General features: G+C 28.4%; 1 protein-coding gene across 3 annotated transcripts in view; it reads right to left on the reverse strand.

Moving 5' to 3' along the window:
- The window catches only part of LOC126840183 (adipokinetic hormone/corazonin-related peptide receptor variant I), a 48046-nt gene that overhangs the window by 14810 nt on the left and 14350 nt on the right, over nt 1-18886 (reverse strand). For all 3 annotated transcript variants that reach the window (XM_050575764.1, XM_050575765.1, XM_050575766.1), the window contains exons 2-6: nt 15801-16202; nt 13456-13604; nt 11507-11612; nt 7006-7213; nt 5823-5946 (exon numbers count right to left, since the gene is read on the reverse strand). In XM_050575764.1, coding sequence (XP_050431721.1) covers nt 5823-5946; nt 7006-7213; nt 11507-11612; nt 13456-13604; nt 15801-16073 — 860 coding nt within the window. In that variant the 5' untranslated portion in view covers nt 16074-16202. The remainder of the gene's footprint in view (nt 1-5822; nt 5947-7005; nt 7214-11506; nt 11613-13455; nt 13605-15800; nt 16203-18886) is intronic.

Genomic DNA, 18886 nt, shown 5'->3' on the forward strand with positions numbered 1-18886 from the left:
CTAATAAAATCTGGATACGTATCTGACGGCAGGTAATTTGTATGTACGAAAAAATAAATCAGATTATCAATGTTTTTTTTAATATTCAAATTTAAAATATTATTTTAAAGAGTTGTTCGAAAGGTTAATTTTAAAAGCCAAACAGCAACTTACATATTTGATTTAGCTCTTGAAACCAGAATGATATAATAGTTTTTTTTTCTATAAAAAAGCATATGACAATTTTTTTTGGCAAAAACTGTGATATTTGTCTATTTTTTTACAAAAATGTTTTTTATTCACATGTAAAACGCTACAAGTCATTCGACATTTTAATTTTAATCTTATTAATCAATTAGTTTAATAAATTCTGTACTTATGCCTTTTACACCGTCCGTATATATTACGGTAGTCAGTTGGCTTATTGATTGTTTAATATTATTATACACACATACGCGTGGCTACAAGTTAATTGTGCGCCGAAAGTCATTTATTGTCGATATCGATCAAGCAGATACTCAAAAATAATATTAACCTAATCGATGGATAATAAGTTATTGAGACATATTATGAGAATGTAATAAGACGGCTATTGCTCGGATGCAGTGGATCGACTTAAATATAGCTTGTGCGTTTATAGAAATAAAAAGAAAAATTGATTAAAGATAAGGAGGAAATGCGATGTCCTACTGAGTCTGTTAGGTTCCTAGTCGATTGTAATCTCAATCGCGCGTAAAGACAATAAACAACTCATCGACCAACTAAAATGTTTAGCACAAAGTACTTTTGTACTTTTCAAATAGACATACTTCAGTGAATAGTGAGTACACAAAACGAGCACCGTACCAGGCGTTGTATGGTGAATAAAAAAAATTATACAAGTTTGATCCTATAAAAAACATTGTGCAATATACTAGTATAATATATTATACAAATAATTAAAACGGGTTGATGATGCTAGTCCCTAGAAAATACAACCGTTTAAAACTAACAATGTCGGTTGAATCGGTTATTAAATGTATGATGTATCGTTTTATCCTCTTAAATTATATTATGTTTTGTACATGATAAATTATAGCCAATAATAATTATGCGGATTACTTTATTATGCTTACATCTACTAAGCCTTATACGTAATTTACATTGACTAAGAGGATGGCACACATACTACTTTTTAAAGCGTTCGGTATATACCCTTAGGCCTTACCGCAAAAATATGTTGTCAAAATATTATCAACAAATTATATAACTCATGTATTGGTAAGAAATAAAATGTTTGTTTAAGTATTACGAAAATATTGTTAATTATATTTTATTTATATTTTAAAGAATATTTCAACAATATTACGGTTAATGTTATTTTATAAACATTTCATCTCGTGCAAAACCCTTATTATAAATATTTAAAAATAATTAACTTTGTGTGAACCAAAAAAAAGGCATCGTAAAACACAAAGCTCCTCGAGAAGGCATTGTACTATATTTCTATCGATTCCAACATCATCTTTAAATTATAAATATTATGTTAAGAGATGTCAACAGAATGCTTGTTTTTCACAAAACTGCATATTATGTCACAAGCTTTTTCTCAAGCTCCGTACTCAAACTTATTTTAATAGTTACTTTTTGCTAAAAAAAGTTGAGGAAAAAAAATATACATCAGTTATAATAACCTAACGCTATATGCCTAATTAGTAGTATTTTTGTTTTATAACATAACTTCTTACTTCAATTCTATAATACACAATTTTAAATACCAAATTTTTAAACTTTTTTTTTTTTGCGTGTTCATAATGTTTCTTGTATAATAAATTGACAACGTTTGTTCTAAAATACTATAAGGAAATTTCCAAACAATATTTTTTCCACATTCCAATGCCTACAATAATAACACTGATGAGATTATGAAACTAATCTGCTAACTCGCAAAAGTCCACCGGCTATTCGCATGCCATAAGTAATTACATCATACACTTCACGCATACTTTCTGTGCAAAAATAATATACATTTCAATACTAATATAACATTAAATAACTTTATATCTCGATGAATATTGACCTAGTATCTTATATAGCTATTTTAATTGTAAATTCATCAAATTCCTAGTTATTAGTCAGTATTTTTTTAAAGGTGTTCGTTAGCTGTTCTAAAAATAGTCATGCAGTGCGGAAGTTTAAAGTTCGAGCGAATGCATTCGGTCAATGGATGGCTTTAAATTAATAATATTTGATCATTTAATGCTGTTATTTCACAATTCGATATTTGGGTATTTCATTCGTTTAATTCAGGTTTGAACTCATTATTAAATAACAGTATAATATACTATGTTAGCTATCGCAGTAGAAATGGAAGTTCATCGAAGACATTCAATTTGTTTTTACTATCGTCAATGACTTATCTGACTGCTGACACCAACTCACTTCAGCTATATTTTACCAAACAACGTTGTATATCACTTTCAGTAGCTCATCTATGTCAAACAACATGTATCATATCACAGTAATAATAATATCATTTGAACCTCAGTGATCCGATTTCACTTCCAACATACATTTTTTCATTAAACGCACTTAAGATCAGCTTTCCAAATTCTAGATTTTGCGTATATTTTTTTGACTTCTACAATAAGTTATCAAAAATAAAGTAATATCATTTGTTCATGTCGACCCGTCAACAACAGTCCAACTAAGCATGGATCTACTACCCTACATCCAAGGTATGAACGCTTGAACCACATCATAAATCACAATAGTCACATAAATTAAACGTGGCCGACACAATCAAATGCTAGTAGTCGAGTATACTTATCTTATAATTTTAAAAAACAGTTCACTAATCTAACCTAGTAGCCAATCGTAGAATATGGCAATTATCATCGGTTTGCTTCAAAGACACAACAAAGCCAACTTAAAATACCATTTATTAATTTATTTAACCAATTATTTTTCAGATATACTTGTACTCGATAGCTAATAAATCAAATTATGTGTTTCCAAACCCCCAAATAACCTCTCTAAAACCCCATCTTGTTTAGAAAATATAATATTGCTTCTCAGTTTTGAACTCCGCATTCAATTCAGAATTTGAATTGCTTTAAATAAACGATACTTAGGTCACTAAGTTATCTCCACCATTCAGCTATCTTTTAAAAAACATTTTCAATTTCACTGTGAAACTGTATTTCTCAAAAAGTTCTATTGGTCCATCTTGAACTAGTTATACTAAATTTAATTGAATAACAAAAATTCCCCGAAACAAATATATTAACTAAAACGAAAATGAAAAGTTTTATTCGAATAATATTAGTAACAGTTTTATTTAATAAAAAATTATTCAAATAATGCCAAAATTCTAACACCTAAAGACGAGCTTGACGTATGTGCGTTGAAATGGCAAACGTTTTTAATGTGCTTAACCAGTAATGATGTAAGTCTATGTATTCTTATTTGTGAAAAGGAGTTTTGTCTCGAGGCAGTAATAGATTTAGACTATAATCCCATATTGTTCTCCTATATAATAAAAATCCATTTTTCTTACGGTCACGCGAAAACGTATTCCGAAAATCACTAAAAACTGTGGAATGTTTGGAAATTAAAATGGGTACAAATTACAATGTTTAATTAAAAACCAATTGGAAAGTAGTGCGAGAAGCATAGCAGCTTGCGTATTTTACACCATATGGCAGGCTTACATAAATGTACATAGCGTACCTCATAAATTAAAAATTAAATTTATTTTAATAAAAAATCAGAATTGGACGTGAAAAAGTGTTTAGCGATAAACATCAAATTCGGACGCAGTTTTGAATTGTCGTTATTTAAATGAGAACTAGAATAGGAGTTTTCCTCCAAAAAATATGTTATTTTCTTGAAAAAAAATGTTGATCAACGCGACAAGACCAGCTGTCTCTGCTATTAATTCTTTGGTCGTATTTTAATAATTTATTGTTTGTTGTACGATGATAACGTACAGCAAATACTAAATTTATTATCACATGGATTAGTGACAAACAGGATCGAAATAAAATACTTTTATCAATTTTCAAATATTTAATCAACAATATATTGCAAACATACATATTAATATGTGTGTACAGTTCACAAAATGTAACATTATTGTAATCCTGTACGCCGACGATTACGGATCGTTTGTTAAAATTGGTATTTATTTTAATGTACATAAAGGTATTATTGTCCTAAATACAAATGTTTTATCTTTTGCGCTTTATCTATTGTGTGGAGTTGAGAATGTAATTATTGATTTTACATGGATGTGTTTTCTTTTTGCATTTGTTGTAGACACTTATGTTTAATTTTTGCAAGGTTCTGACTAACGTAGTCCGTCATGCATTACATACAATAACTGAGTGTCTAGATTTGTAAATCAATGAGGTAATTTTTTTTAAAAAAACCTGTTGTATTATCTATTAAATCAACGGCCCAACTCACATAAAATAGCATAATCAAAGACGGAGTTTTTTTACCTTTGAGATGTTTTCTACCGAACTACATAAGAACAAATTATGTATTGATTCAAGTTCTTTTATAGGGGAAAATTGCTTAACTTTTATGTTTAATTTGATTGATATAAACACAGATTAGATAATAATTTTATCTAGTCTGTGATATAACTGAGACGCTCAAGTTGCCATTATTCAACATTGACTGTCATATGTTTTATACCTTACAGGAAATCAATTAAAAATATGATAAAAATAAGTTATAAAATAATGCATAACTGTGCTATAGTCAATAGCATAAAGGTTATAGCATACATTTAAACTTACTATTGAAGTAAAAATACCGAATAAAATAATATACAATTATTTTATGATGAAAAATTAAAAACAAACTCGTGTTCGTTCATTTACAATAAAATATAATTATTTACTCACAATAAATATTAAGTACAAATGTATTTAAATAATTTTATTTTCGATTAATATTGGATAGTTATTTAATTATTCACGAATAGTCGGAAAAATAATTTAATAATTGTTTTTTTTTTTTAGGTCACATTCATTTTTATCATTTGATATAATTTATGAACAGTTATGCTATTGTTATGTATAATTATTGAACTAAAAAATACTAAGATATAGGTAATGCTCACATATCATTGAATTTATAATGAACAAAGAATAAATTATTAATAATTAATACACAAATTACACCCAATAAACAAACAATTCGCCTATAACAACAGTAGCTATCACTCAAAAAAATGTTAACACCGTTGAAAATACTTTATGTTGAATCTATAACCACAGCCTTGGCGTGTGTGTGTGTTTTTTTTAAATTAATGGACTGCTGTTATATGATTATAACATATGTTCGGTAATATCTTATGACATTTATGTATACTTGCTGAATACTTAATCTTGCTATATAAGTATGAATTTCGTACACTGTACGAACGAAACGTATTACAGTGACAAATCGTGGCGGAAAAAAGAAATGTAGGTGACAACTGCCTTTTGAAATAATTTAGCGTGGAAAAATAAATGTGTCCAACCTAAAATATGATGTTTCAGCGTTTAGTAAATATATACAGAGTGATTTACCAACACTGAGCCTGTGAGATGATGTGTAATGTTTAGTGTGCTCTCATGTATTACTTATGTCTTCCTCGCTCATTCTGTATAGCACGAGATCTCGCAATCTAAGGATATGGCATAATTTTGTGTAAATACCAAATATTTGCTGGACTTTAACAGAAAAAACCAGCTGAGTGTCTTTAGGTTAGGAATTTTTGGCGGCTCTAAATCTATTGCACATTGCACTCTTTAATGTCTATAATTAACTGGTACTAAATTATGTAATAAAAAACAAATAAAACTTACCAAATTGCCATGATATAGTAAGGCGTCCAGCAAACAACAAACGCCAATACGATAATGATTGTCATTTTTAATGTTCTACTTTTGGCCCGTCCCAAAAATCCCAATCTTCGTACGTTTTCCGTACCTAAACACCGGAAAAAGTGCAAATGAAATATTAAAACGATTTTATATGTTTAGTACACAGTTATATGATACATATAACTATGTAGGTAAAAATGTAAGTAATAAGGGCGATCGGAAACTTTGATATGAATACCGGTCCTCTAAGACAAATATATTTTATGGAAATCCCATCATTAAAATTTATTAACTTGTTTTAATAACCATACCTAACCAAAAACGAATGACATCGTAATTACAAAATAAACATATAATAATTATAATATAATATATATATATATATATATATATATATATTACTAATTACTGTAGAGAATTGGAATAATAAATGAAAAAAATCACTTCTTATTTGCAATTAATTATTTTTTCAATAATATACTAGTTAACAACATAACATTATAAAACGATATGCCATTATAATAAATATCATACTTTTTTAAATTTTTAACAATTTATTATCTACGTGGTACCTACACCAATAAAACGTTTTCTAAAATTATCTCGTTGAATGTATTTTGTTTTGTGAATTCTAAATTATTTTTAAAGCACAAGAGGTAATATAGTCATTTTTAGAAATCTAAAGTCTGGTTATAAAATCATAATGAAATTTATTTAATTTTTGTAAATTAAAACATTTTTGTATTTATATTTTAAAGCAATATTTTCACCTTAAAGGGGTGTGATTTTATAATAATGAGTGACCTAATCTAACCTTATAACAAACATACAGTTGTGTAAAACATTCTGCGTGAAATCAAATTTATAATAAATGTGATTTATACTAAATCTGGGAAAAATGTACTTGAAATAGTTGAATTTGTTAATAGTAATATTTTGTGATATTTTTTTGATACTAAACAAAACAGAGAATCAAAATTTAACTGTACAAGAATAGACGCACAAAAATATTAATTATCTGAATTCTTAATGTGTAAAAATTACAATACAATTAAAAATCAGAGAATTTTTAATTTATTATATACCATAGGTTACAAAATAGTTCAATAATTGAACTATTTTGTATAATTATTATAATATAATACCCATAGTATAGTATACATACCACATATGGACTCTCTGGATCTTCTGTAAATCTCGATGATAATAGATGCATAACAAAACAGTATAACTATTAATGGCAACCAATACATCATGAACATTCCAAAGTATAAATACGCCAGTTCGTGTAGTTCAGACGGATAAGCGTTAAAAGTAACACACTGTACAAAATAACTAAACTTAGGATGTCTTTCTACGTGGAATATGTAACTCTGAAAAAAAATATCACATCGTGTTATGTTAATAATGTTCAATCAACAATTTAATTTGGCGTGAAAACCGGTGCTTTTTAATCGATTTGAATTATTATTATTTTATCTCGGACCGAAGCAAAATATTTTTAGAGCTTGAGTTAGAGTGTAAGACCATCACAGTAATTTTTATAGGATGTATTACAATTTTTTTCTTATCAAACCTGCTTTGCGCGGGACAAGTAGTACATGAGTATTAGAGTTAATAATACTGCACAGTATTATTTTTTTTATAATATCAAAACTAATTTTTTTTTTAAACAAATTGAAAAAAGGAAAACAAATGACTCTTAACGAATGAATAATTTTGATTGTATTTAAGTTATCAAAAAACTAAAAACTCTACGGCGTGGATAAAGTTCTCTATACATTGTAAAACTTTACATGATTACTTTAAATACCGCCCTCGCATACTTTTCCCCCGCAAAAGCATTTTGTACGGATAAATTACGGATGTGTAGCATCCTCTTTAAATAGACTTTGTACAATTCCAAATACAGAACCGCGGTGAGCGTTAAAGATTAATTTCATTACTGACAATGAGTTTATATTTTTATATTATATTACGTGTTCAAATTTCACAGTTTTTATTCAAAAGAGTCAGGATCGACACACAATAGGAGAACGTAAGCAGATGGTGGCCGTTCACAGTCAACTCGGCTGATATTTTCACTACATTAAGTTCTTGTCAAGTGAGTATAATATGCCTATCTATAAAATATCAGTGAAAGATTACATTGTATTCATGGCACACGATATCACTGTAACACATTCATTATTCAAGATCGAGCTAAAAGCAACCATTCACCGCGTGCAATGTGTAAAGTTTAACATAGTTATATTATATGTCATCCGATGACGCAAAATAATGAAATAATATAATCCAAGAAGTGAAACCAAATCCACTTAAGACCAAGGTAATAGATCGAAATTACTACTACTAATAACCGTCGATAACTGATTACCTAGAGTCTAGGTTAGGCCATAGGTAACTAAATACATGCACTGTATTGGGTCTCAAACGCCGGGACAAGATTGAACACGCAAAAAAGATCAGGTTAGACAAAAATGTAAATTCGATCATGTTAGCCACATTAGACATTGTAGCCATTGGAGATGTTCTTATGTTTGATGCTTATATTTGAAATACATATTCGAATGTAATGTAAGATTATAAAATTTCAACTGGTATAAGAGATGTTGTAGTACGAATAAAAACACGTTACCTTTTTAAATATGCTATGTTTATATATATATATATACTGAGTTCTGTACTAAATTTTAAAGAAGACAAAGAAACTTTGCCAAAGTGTTTTGGATAAAATTGTATTTCAAATGAACCGTGTAAGGGTATATTACAATAAGGAGTTATGGCGAAGCGCTTTATACATGCTAACTAGAGGGAGGGGGGATAATTTCCCCCCAGAATCAAAAACAAAAACAGTATTACAATTTTTAGTAGTAGAGTAAATACTACGATTATGGTTGATCGTCGATCTATAGTAATTATTTGTCGCCGTAGTTATATATCGTAAATATAACAACATAATGAAAATATTTTTCGGATATCTGATGATCAATATTCACTCTAACAGCAACCTAGAAAATTTCTGTCAAAGTGTAATTTCCCGTTTTTTTGGTTTTTCCTTAATAATAATAAAAAAGGTTTGACTGCAGATTTTTAAGAAAAACTATAGATGTTATAGCCTTCAGTCTAATTTTCAAACCTTAAGACCTATATCTTTGCCTGAAAGTGGAAAATAAATAAAAAGTTTCTTCCCCTTCTTGAGAAAAGGGTTTGTGATATTTTTTTGGTTCGTTGACGTTTATTGATAATATCTGAAGAATATTTTTTATTTTTTAGGCGTTTTTTCTAAACTTTAAAAGTGGAAATGGGAACTTTTCAAATTTTTAGTATAATAAAGTACCTTTTAAGTATGATTTCTGATCTATAGAGTTGCTATATGAAGAAATCGGTTCAGCGATTTAAAAGATATCGTGGGTCCAGACACATTCACAATCACAAAACACATCATTGTAAAAACAATACCTTCTCAGTTCCTTGTAAAAGCTAAAAATTATAGTTGTCACGAATAACAGTAATAATATCAAGCGAAAAGTGCGAAAAAACAAAAAATGTTCATTTATAAATGTCCTGACTTAAAAGTCATTACTTATTAATCATCAATGTCAAAATATCGTGTTATGCTCCCCACAATTTTCAGAAATAAGCTTGCAATATTAATTTTAACATCAGCCACGCACGAATACTCGTTACTGTGCATTTCGAAGTACATAGCTTTAATATAATACAATATGGTTCAACTTTATTCGGTGAAATTGTTAATAGCAGATGCCCATTTTCAAAAATTTCACTTTTTTAATAATTTTATTATTTTTTCTTTGATGAATATTTACAGTTTAATTAAATACAATTCTATCATAATTTACTAAATTATGATAGAATAATACTATTTATTACTATATTGAGCTGTTTTAATTAATAATTCACTAAATTCGCGAATACTTTTAACTTGTGTAATATACATGTGTATAATTTTTAGGCTATACTGATGAGAACGGCCATTGCCCGTTTTGTTTTAACCATGTCAGTTTATTTCCCGAGGGGAGCTGATAGAACTTACATTTTTGTTTGTGTATAATTATTTTATACTTGGTTCGATGTTAATGAATTCCGAACATACTACTTTGCTCAAAAACCGTTTGTAAGTGTCCAAAGGGTGTTACTATTCGGCACTTACATGTGTCGAAGGGCCCACCTGTCAGCGGAAAGGACGGTTTATTAAAAAACTAAGGCATAAACGTACCAGACGTCAGACTACCTTTTACGCTAAATGTTTTATTTTTAGTTCCTTCTTTTTAATATAAAGTATAAAGACCATAGTAATGCTGTGATCTCTGACGTAACGGAGATGTCGAATTTAAAGGATGGTATTTTATTTTATTCCTTTTATTCAGTTGTACTCGTCTGCTCGTTTTGTGTATTGTGCACAGTCACGTGTATTAAAAATTATTATATTATATGATACTTTAATACAAATATTAAATATTAAACAGGATTTTCTCTTTGCTGTGTACACAAAAAATATTTTAAACAATGTTTAAAAAAATTCCAAAATCGTCTGTAACTTAAAATGGTTTAATTTATAAAATGCAGAATGAAACTAATAAAGAGCCTTTTCAAACTGAAGTCCTTCTTTTTCCGTTAAGACGAACTTAAAACAAATTGACTGGCGGTAAACTAAACTTGATGGTCAAGGATCATTTCGAAAATTGATATCGACCATTAACCTACTTTATATCGACACTATTAGCAACAACCTACACTCAACTCTATTATTCAAGGATCAGTATTAGTAGGAGGTCAATAATGTTGATTCTTATACAGACCTACACAGCCAGAATGAAAGTATGATAGTAGTATAGTAATTTTACTAAAGTGCGTTTTGTTTGACAATTCTTATGAAAACGGTAAAAAATGCGCAAGGGAAAAATTAACTTATTATTCCTATTTCCTGAACAACACTTATAAATAAAATATTACTTTTGTTGGTACGAATTTTATCATTTTACTTCTGAGTAGGAATAGTAAGATTGTCTCATTAAAATTGAACGCGTTTATTATATTAAAAATAATTGTCTTAGATCTGTCAGCTGTCAACCGATTTGAATAAAACCATGTATTCAAATGTATAATGAAACTCTGTACATTTAACAGCGTGTAATACCAAGTAGGATTTCATTTTTATCATTTTTCTTACTGGAGATACTTTAGATTATGTTCTTTTACAATATTAGACAATAATCAAACTTTAATATTTGTTTTCCGGAGCTCTATCAACTTTTTAAAGCTTTAATAGTAACGTATAAATTTAATTAACTTTTCAAACTAAAAATTTTTTTCTGATAATGTTGACTGGTCGATAACCAGTTTTGGACAATTACTTTTAAAGTTAAGTATTAAATTATTAATTAATGGCGGGAGGTGGAGTGCGGTAGAGAAAAGCTCGCAAATAAAAATAATATTATACTCCTATTCTTCCGGCGAACAGAGTATACACTTTACCTTTCCTCCCGTCTTAAATAAAAAATTGTAATAGCTTTTAAAGTGATTATCCAAAACTGGTTATCGACCAGTCAAAGATTTCAGCAAATTATTCTTAACTCGACAGTGTGATAGTTAAAATTCAAAATGTAATTAGATGAGAAAGTTATATTTTCAATTTATTTTACCTGAGGTAAACTGCAAACGAACGATGCGAACCAAGCTATTGCGATCATTAATTTTCCTCTGCTATCCATTTGGTATAGTCGCATAGGTTGTAGTACGGCCAAATATCTACAACAGATAAATAGTTAATAAATATATAGAAATAAAAACACATTTAAACCTTGAACTCATATTAATACTGTGGAATTATATAATGCACTTGGGCATTGAGGCGGTGTTTTCGTTTAAAATTTTCAGGTGCAATCATAGAGATAGTAGGTTAAAATAAAGACTTACACATAAGGTACATTTTATCACATTACAATTATTTATTACCTAGCAGATAAACCAGCACTCGACTATGATATTCTGTTTCTTTAATTAAATAATAAATATACATTTTGTACTATTTGTATTTATAATTAATCTGGGCATGATATAATTAAACGTAGTTTACTCTGAAAAAATAATTTGCACAAAGTTCAGATTTTTATTAGATAGTAACACCACATACCTACTATAAAACCTCTTCTTACAATTATTACTTAATATACTATTGAATTGACTAATGTATTAATTTTTAAAAGTCTATATTTCTCAGTTTCGCATCGAAGCTAAAAAGTAATCGAGGGTATTAATAAGAGTGAGATCAGAAAGTCAAAAATTATAAGAAAAATAAAACACAGTACGTCATGTCGAGTAGGTAATAGGTATAAAGTTGGATTAATAATTGAGTTGTGTGTAAAAGATAGGCCGGTAACAAACGAGAAGGGGTGGGTTGAATCACATTTAATGAAAACATCGTGTAGTGGGAAAAATCATTTAGTTTTAATGCAAAGCAAGAGTGGATAGGCAATTATTGTGGTCTAATCGAAGACGGGAATACAAGCAACAATGAGCTTGCTGGCAAAGACGTACAAAGATACTGAAGGGCGAACCGAACCATGTGAGCCGGCGAACGATGATGGAAGGTTAGTCCAATTTTTGCAATTGCACAAATGGAAAACATATGACTTAAGAGAAGAGTAAATGTTTGATAATTGCACATTTTGTATTGGCTAATAAAAATTATAATATGATAGAAGTACGGTTGCAAATCAGCGATTTTATTACTGACTTTAAATCCATAAAAATTGTTAATTATTAAAGAAATATATAAAAAGTAGATCAAATTTTAAGCATGAGATGACAAACCGGAAAAATTTAAACAGAATATTTGTAAATACCTTCCTTTTTTGACAGGAGAATAAGCAAAACCAAATTCATTTAAAAAGGCGATCATGTGGTTTGGAAATTTGTGCACAGCTTGTTACGGTTTATTTTTCACATAGCTTTACTAGCAATTCATTACCAAACAAAGAAGGACAACTCAACAAAAAGTTAAACCTTTTAGTTCTTGGAAAAGTCACGGTAAAATAATAAATTATACTTTTAGTTTTACAATTACAGTAAAATGCCTCCCTAAAAGAGGTGTCCGTATTTTTTATGGGTTATGGTTTTAAACTGAAAACCAAATGTTGAGCCTAAAACACATATTTGAAAAGTCTTTCTTTTAATAATTGTTAGCAGCTTAAGGGGCAGGCTAACTTAACAAATAAATGTTTTCAAACAAGTAAAAAGTATATTTTAATACTGATATACCTATAAGACAGTTTAATTTAAAGAATATGAAAAATATGTATTATAGAAAATTATACTCAAGTTTTACGAATACAGGTATTATAGTTAAATCGAATAAATAATGAGAAAATTATTGCTTTATGTTCTTGGTAATAAATGCGGCTTACAAACAAATAGTATCATTAATTACTTGCATGTAAGTATATAGATTGTACTTTGAAAAAAGTGCAATTCGTTAAGAAAAATTTAAGAACTAAGTTTATGAAGAAATGATACCTATATTTTTATTTTATAACGTTTTCTAATAGCTATAAAATACAAAATGATAAAAATAGGTATATTATGTTTTTACCTGTCTACGCTGATGCAAATTAAAATGAAACTAGAAAGGTACAATCCAAATATTCTGAAGAATGCCATTATACGACACATAGGATCACCGAACACCCATTGCACTGTCCATGCCCATGTTATTTCTAATGGCATCATTAAAAACGTTACCTGAAAAAAGACAGAAAATTATTAATGTACACGAAAACCGCATACAAATTTTATATACTTCATAAGATAAGGTATTATCTACAACAAACGTTAATTGTTTTATTTGAAAATTATAAACCCGGTTTTTAGTAACTACATTTTTTGGGCGTTTTTCTCGATTTTAAATAGGATGGGTAAGCTTTTTAATTTGTTTACCTAATAAGATACATTTAAGTACTATTTCTTATCAATTGAGTTGCAACATTAAGAAATTGGTTCAGTGGTTTAGAAAATATGGTTCCAGACAAAAAAAAAATCAACATAAAAAAGGTAACAGTGATGTTATTTTTTTTAGTAAATTGATAATACTCGCCAAGCTGTATTAATCATAATATTTTTTTTTTTAATGATAAGTTTAAAAACCTTTAAATAAATAAATTCAAACTACAGAATTAAATGATATAACATTAACAGAAAACCATAACTAAAATCACAATTTTAAATGATTAATAGATGTATCTAATGAAGTATAATTTGCTTTATCTTTCTAGCATTTATTTTTATTTGGATGAATTAATATTTAAGTATACTTATAACGAGTTCCTCGTTTTAAAGGTTATATATTGAGAACAAATGACCCACACAGCATAAATATATTTTAAAAATAATCCGTACTTAAATTATTACCAAACAGATGTTTTTTTGAAAATGGAAGCCAAGAATTTCGGACAGACCTTACAAAAGATTTTAGACGATATACATTGATTTATTGACTTTTAAAAGTCAGTTTTGGGTAATAGAAATATATTACTTTCCTAGCTATACATTATTTTTTATTTGGTTGACAGAAATTATTACGATGAATTGCTCGTCTATTGTCACTACTTTTAACTTTTTATAGATAATAATACACGAAATCTTGTTCGATTCTTTATCATCATAAAATATAAAACCTAATAGACTAGTATAATATGATTAATCAGTTAATAAAAATAAGCTTATCCAAGTACTTTGATTTGTACATTATTTGTTAAGGAATTAACTACTAAAGAGAAAAAAAATTAAAGTTATTTAAAAAAAAAAAATGTGATTTTAAATGTTAAATATTAAGCTAAACATTAGGTTTATCGAAAAAATAATACGACATCGTCTCCAAAATCTTGTATCTTTTTGTTATAGATATGTATACACTAAAATTATTGTAGAGAGAGTAAAACGCTTTCTGCGTAGGTATGTTTTAACGTAGGAAAATAATTAGCTGTATGACGTCCTCTTAAGTAAAAACAACAGAAAACACAATAATGATAACTCTTCACCTCATCCCGTATAATAAAAGTGGGGTCAGCCACTTGAAAACAAAAACAATAATGATAACACTTTGAAAATGTAACACTACTAAGCCTGAAACGTGCAAAACAAAAAGTACAAATATAACTACAACCAAGGCTTATGAAATATGTACTACCTATTTAAATTATTTTTTCTCTGCATAATTCATGAAGTAAGTATAGTCACCGACTATACTTACTTGGGACTAAAAACTTTGCGACTTTTAGATAAGAAACTGATCATTTATTTTTTTGTTCTAATTAAGAACATTTTTACATCGAAAAATTTGAATCGTTTATTTATAAAAGTACAAAGAACCTTTAAAAAACTTAAAAAAAATTATTTTGTACTCATAAATTATACTTTAAGTAATATACTAACTATATTTACTTTTTGAAACGTACAGCACAAATCTAAATTCAAGGTAAAATATTTAAAATACAATTTCGTTCTTAAGTGTTAGTCTTAATGATAAAAATCCGGATTAACCAGATTTACGGATTTAATTTGTTTTTCTTTACTAATATATGTAGTAATAAAATTGTAGTTTTAAATATAACCGTGCCTCTATAAGTTTAGTAAGTTAGGTTTTGTTCTTGGGTTGAGAAAATAAAATTTGAACATCTAGATAGTTTGTTAAGTTTAAACTTAAATCCGAATTCTAGTCACACCCCTATTTTGTAACCCTCTTTCATAAACAAAAGATGTTTTATTTACTGACATAAATAAACGATAGGAAAGTAGAAAGTTCTGCAAGTAATATTATAATAATTACCAACTATGACATTTTATGGCCGATTTCTTCATGTAGCAAGTCAGGTAGGTATAGGTCAGAAATCGTACCCGGAAGGTACTTAAATACTATAAATAAAATATGTTGTAACTTACAATGAGATCGGCGATGGCCAAATGCATAAGCATAGCGTGTATCCTGGTGCCGGCCTTTCGCTTGCGTTTCAATATAATAGTGAGGACGGTTATGTTGCCAATTGCCGAAATCACCATCAATATGCTGTAAGTAATTATCGCCAGCATGTGACCATCGTTGAAACGCAAGTCGTATGGTAGACTGGTTTCGTTGTACACAGTGGTATTGGAGTCGTTATCAGATTTCACACCGGAATAAGTAAGAACCAGAGGAGGTCCGCCACTCGAACCCATCCCCTGCCTTGAAGGAAGCAACTACAAAAGTCAATTTCCACTAACAATAAGACACCAATCACGACCAACCGATTTTCGTCAATCCGTCTTGTTTCATTTTTGGCATTGAGTTCCCTTTAATCTCATTATCTGAAATAGAAAATAGAAATTCCAGTTAGAAACGCATAACATTGTAATATATGCGACTTCACGTAAATGACAAATAATACATCAAATGCGATATTGATAAATTTCTTTTAAAATAATTAAGCGTTTTTTGTTCTACACCAGAGATTGAAAGGCTTAATGGGTTTTTATTTAGTTGGTTCGGTTCGAGTTTTGATTCAGTTTGTGAACAGTTAATATATTATGTTAATTGCCGAGTGATTTAAAAGGTCGAACTGAAGATAAACAGCAACTGGGGTGTCATCTGTGTCACCATTAAACCCTTTAAGTTTTATCAATTTGAAAAATAGTTATTCTTACTTTTTATACTTTTAGGTAAATTAATAAACAAAAAATGTATAATATTTATAATTTTTATCTCCGGTTTTTTTGTTTATTATTTTATTAATACCTTAACTAGCAATTGGCATCTATTTCAGGTTTTATTTTGTATGATGAACTAAGTCAAAATTATCAAAATGTATTAATTCCGTGAATACCTACTTATTGTTTAAAAAGGTAATTATTACACTGCCATTTTTACAGCTCAAAAACTCAACTACACCCAATTTCTACGTTTCATTCGAATCATCGAGTGAATAAAAAAAATCGACTTCCAAGTTTCCAAAGACAATGGCGAATTTGTATTATAAAAATATAGTAAATGCCTCAATTCCATGCTTCGTATTAAAACAAATAATGAATAACTACAAAACAGATACGTCATTGTCTTAAAACAGTCATCCTTTTTCCATTATATAGTAGGTATATTTTCGCTCTAAAACCGGAAACTTAAAGGTTAGATAGTGAAAAACGTTGTCAAGACAGATAAAACAAGTTAACTACTAAATCAAAAATACTAGCTGCTGTACTCATAAAACGTATAAATGCATATAATTATTTTTTAAATATTAATATTTTTAAAAAATAAATGCCTATACCGAAACTCTAAATAAATACGGGGTATAATACCGTTCTACTAAAGAATTAAGTTTCCACATTATGTATCGTTTATAAGACAGCGAGTACATTACCTACTTAACTAACAGAAACTTTTTTTAAAAATAACTCGCTAACCTTGTTCGCCTCCATTTTTTCCCCCACGAAATACGATTACTTATCTACTTTTTTCCACACAGCAGCTGTAAACTAGCTAATTTAGTGCCAATAAGTGCCCCGATAACTTTTATAAAGCGCACAACTAACGTTTACTCTGTTACAAATTAATTTGTAGTTTACTATTGTGTTTGTGAGCATTATTTTTTATTCTTAATCGTACCATTATTGTCCACCTTCTAATATAGTTTATGTTACTCGCTGTGTCCTATTGAAAAAATTCAAGTATTATAGCGAATCCACTACAAACTAAATTTAAATAATTCATTAATTATTCAAGTACGTATTATATTGTTCGGAGGCATATTATAAGACACGTGTACGTTTTGTTGACTATAATTTTCTCAACGATTTGAATTGTCATTGAAGTATTGACAGATCTCAGAAGCTATAATTTATTATTAATAACAAATATTTTACAATTGTAAAAAATGTATTATTAATAACAAATATTTTACAATTGTAAAAAAAAAGTAATAGGTAAATTAGATTTTCTTTCATATTGTTGTGATTTTTTTTTTCAATACCGAACTTAATATTTAGCTTATTATTTTTAAGTGTATTCATACTTATGTTCTCTATTCTATCGATAGTCAGATAAGTATCCTTTGTTAACACAAAAATATAATTTGATTAAATCCCACGCTAATTATTTTTTTTTTTAGTTTATATAGTGTTTTTTTAATAGATTTATACAATACTAATGCACTTGTCAATGCATTGTCATTTTATAACGATGACTGTTGCGCTCGTGCCTACCTACATACAAGTGCTTACGATTCATTGTAATTTTTTAAGTTTTAGACTACTATATAGGCATACAGGATTGGTGAAGTACATAAATATTTACATGACAGATAGCCATCATCAACGAAAAAATAAATAAGGTATTATAATAATTTAAAACTCGTTTCTATTAGATCTTGGTACCTACTATTTTTAGCTATACATGCAAAATGTAATTACATACGACTACGTAGTACTTCAAAAAGTATACAAGTGCTTTAACAAGAGAGTAAATGATTGAACGTTAGCCTTTAATTTAATAACTACTCTTGGTATCAAACTACTATGACGACGTCTGTAGCCATTAAATATAGAAAACTCTATCTGTATAGTACCAAAATACAAATATAAATGAAATACAAAATAAAATATAATTTAGTAATTTACTATTACAATAATTTATATTGTACTGCCATGTAAAATCACTTTTAATTTTTATAGGATTTACTAGAAGAAAAAAATTCTACCCTGCATTGTAATTAATACATTTCTGTTACCGTACTAGGTTTAAATTATTTATTTTTCAACAGCAAATTAAAAATCCACAGCAGTTTTGACCATTATTTAAAATATTTTGGAAATAAATTAAAAAGTTGTTGACATTTTCAAACATGTTAAAACGATATTAAATGTGTTTATCGCCGTCAATCCAATTACACCTCACTACGTCAATAACTTTACAGCTCATTACACAGTATTTTCATTAAAGAGGCTCATCTTCAGCTATGTGTGTATAATGTACACCGACCATGACCCAGAGGAGCTAG

This window comes from Adelges cooleyi, unplaced genomic scaffold, assembly GCF_023614345.1.
Source record: "Adelges cooleyi isolate 19-005CV unplaced genomic scaffold, UGA_ACOO_1.1 ACOO_flye_CR_arks_rails_tigmint_CR_PRNA_376, whole genome shotgun sequence".
Taxonomy (NCBI): Eukaryota; Metazoa; Arthropoda; class Insecta; order Hemiptera; family Adelgidae; genus Adelges; species Adelges cooleyi.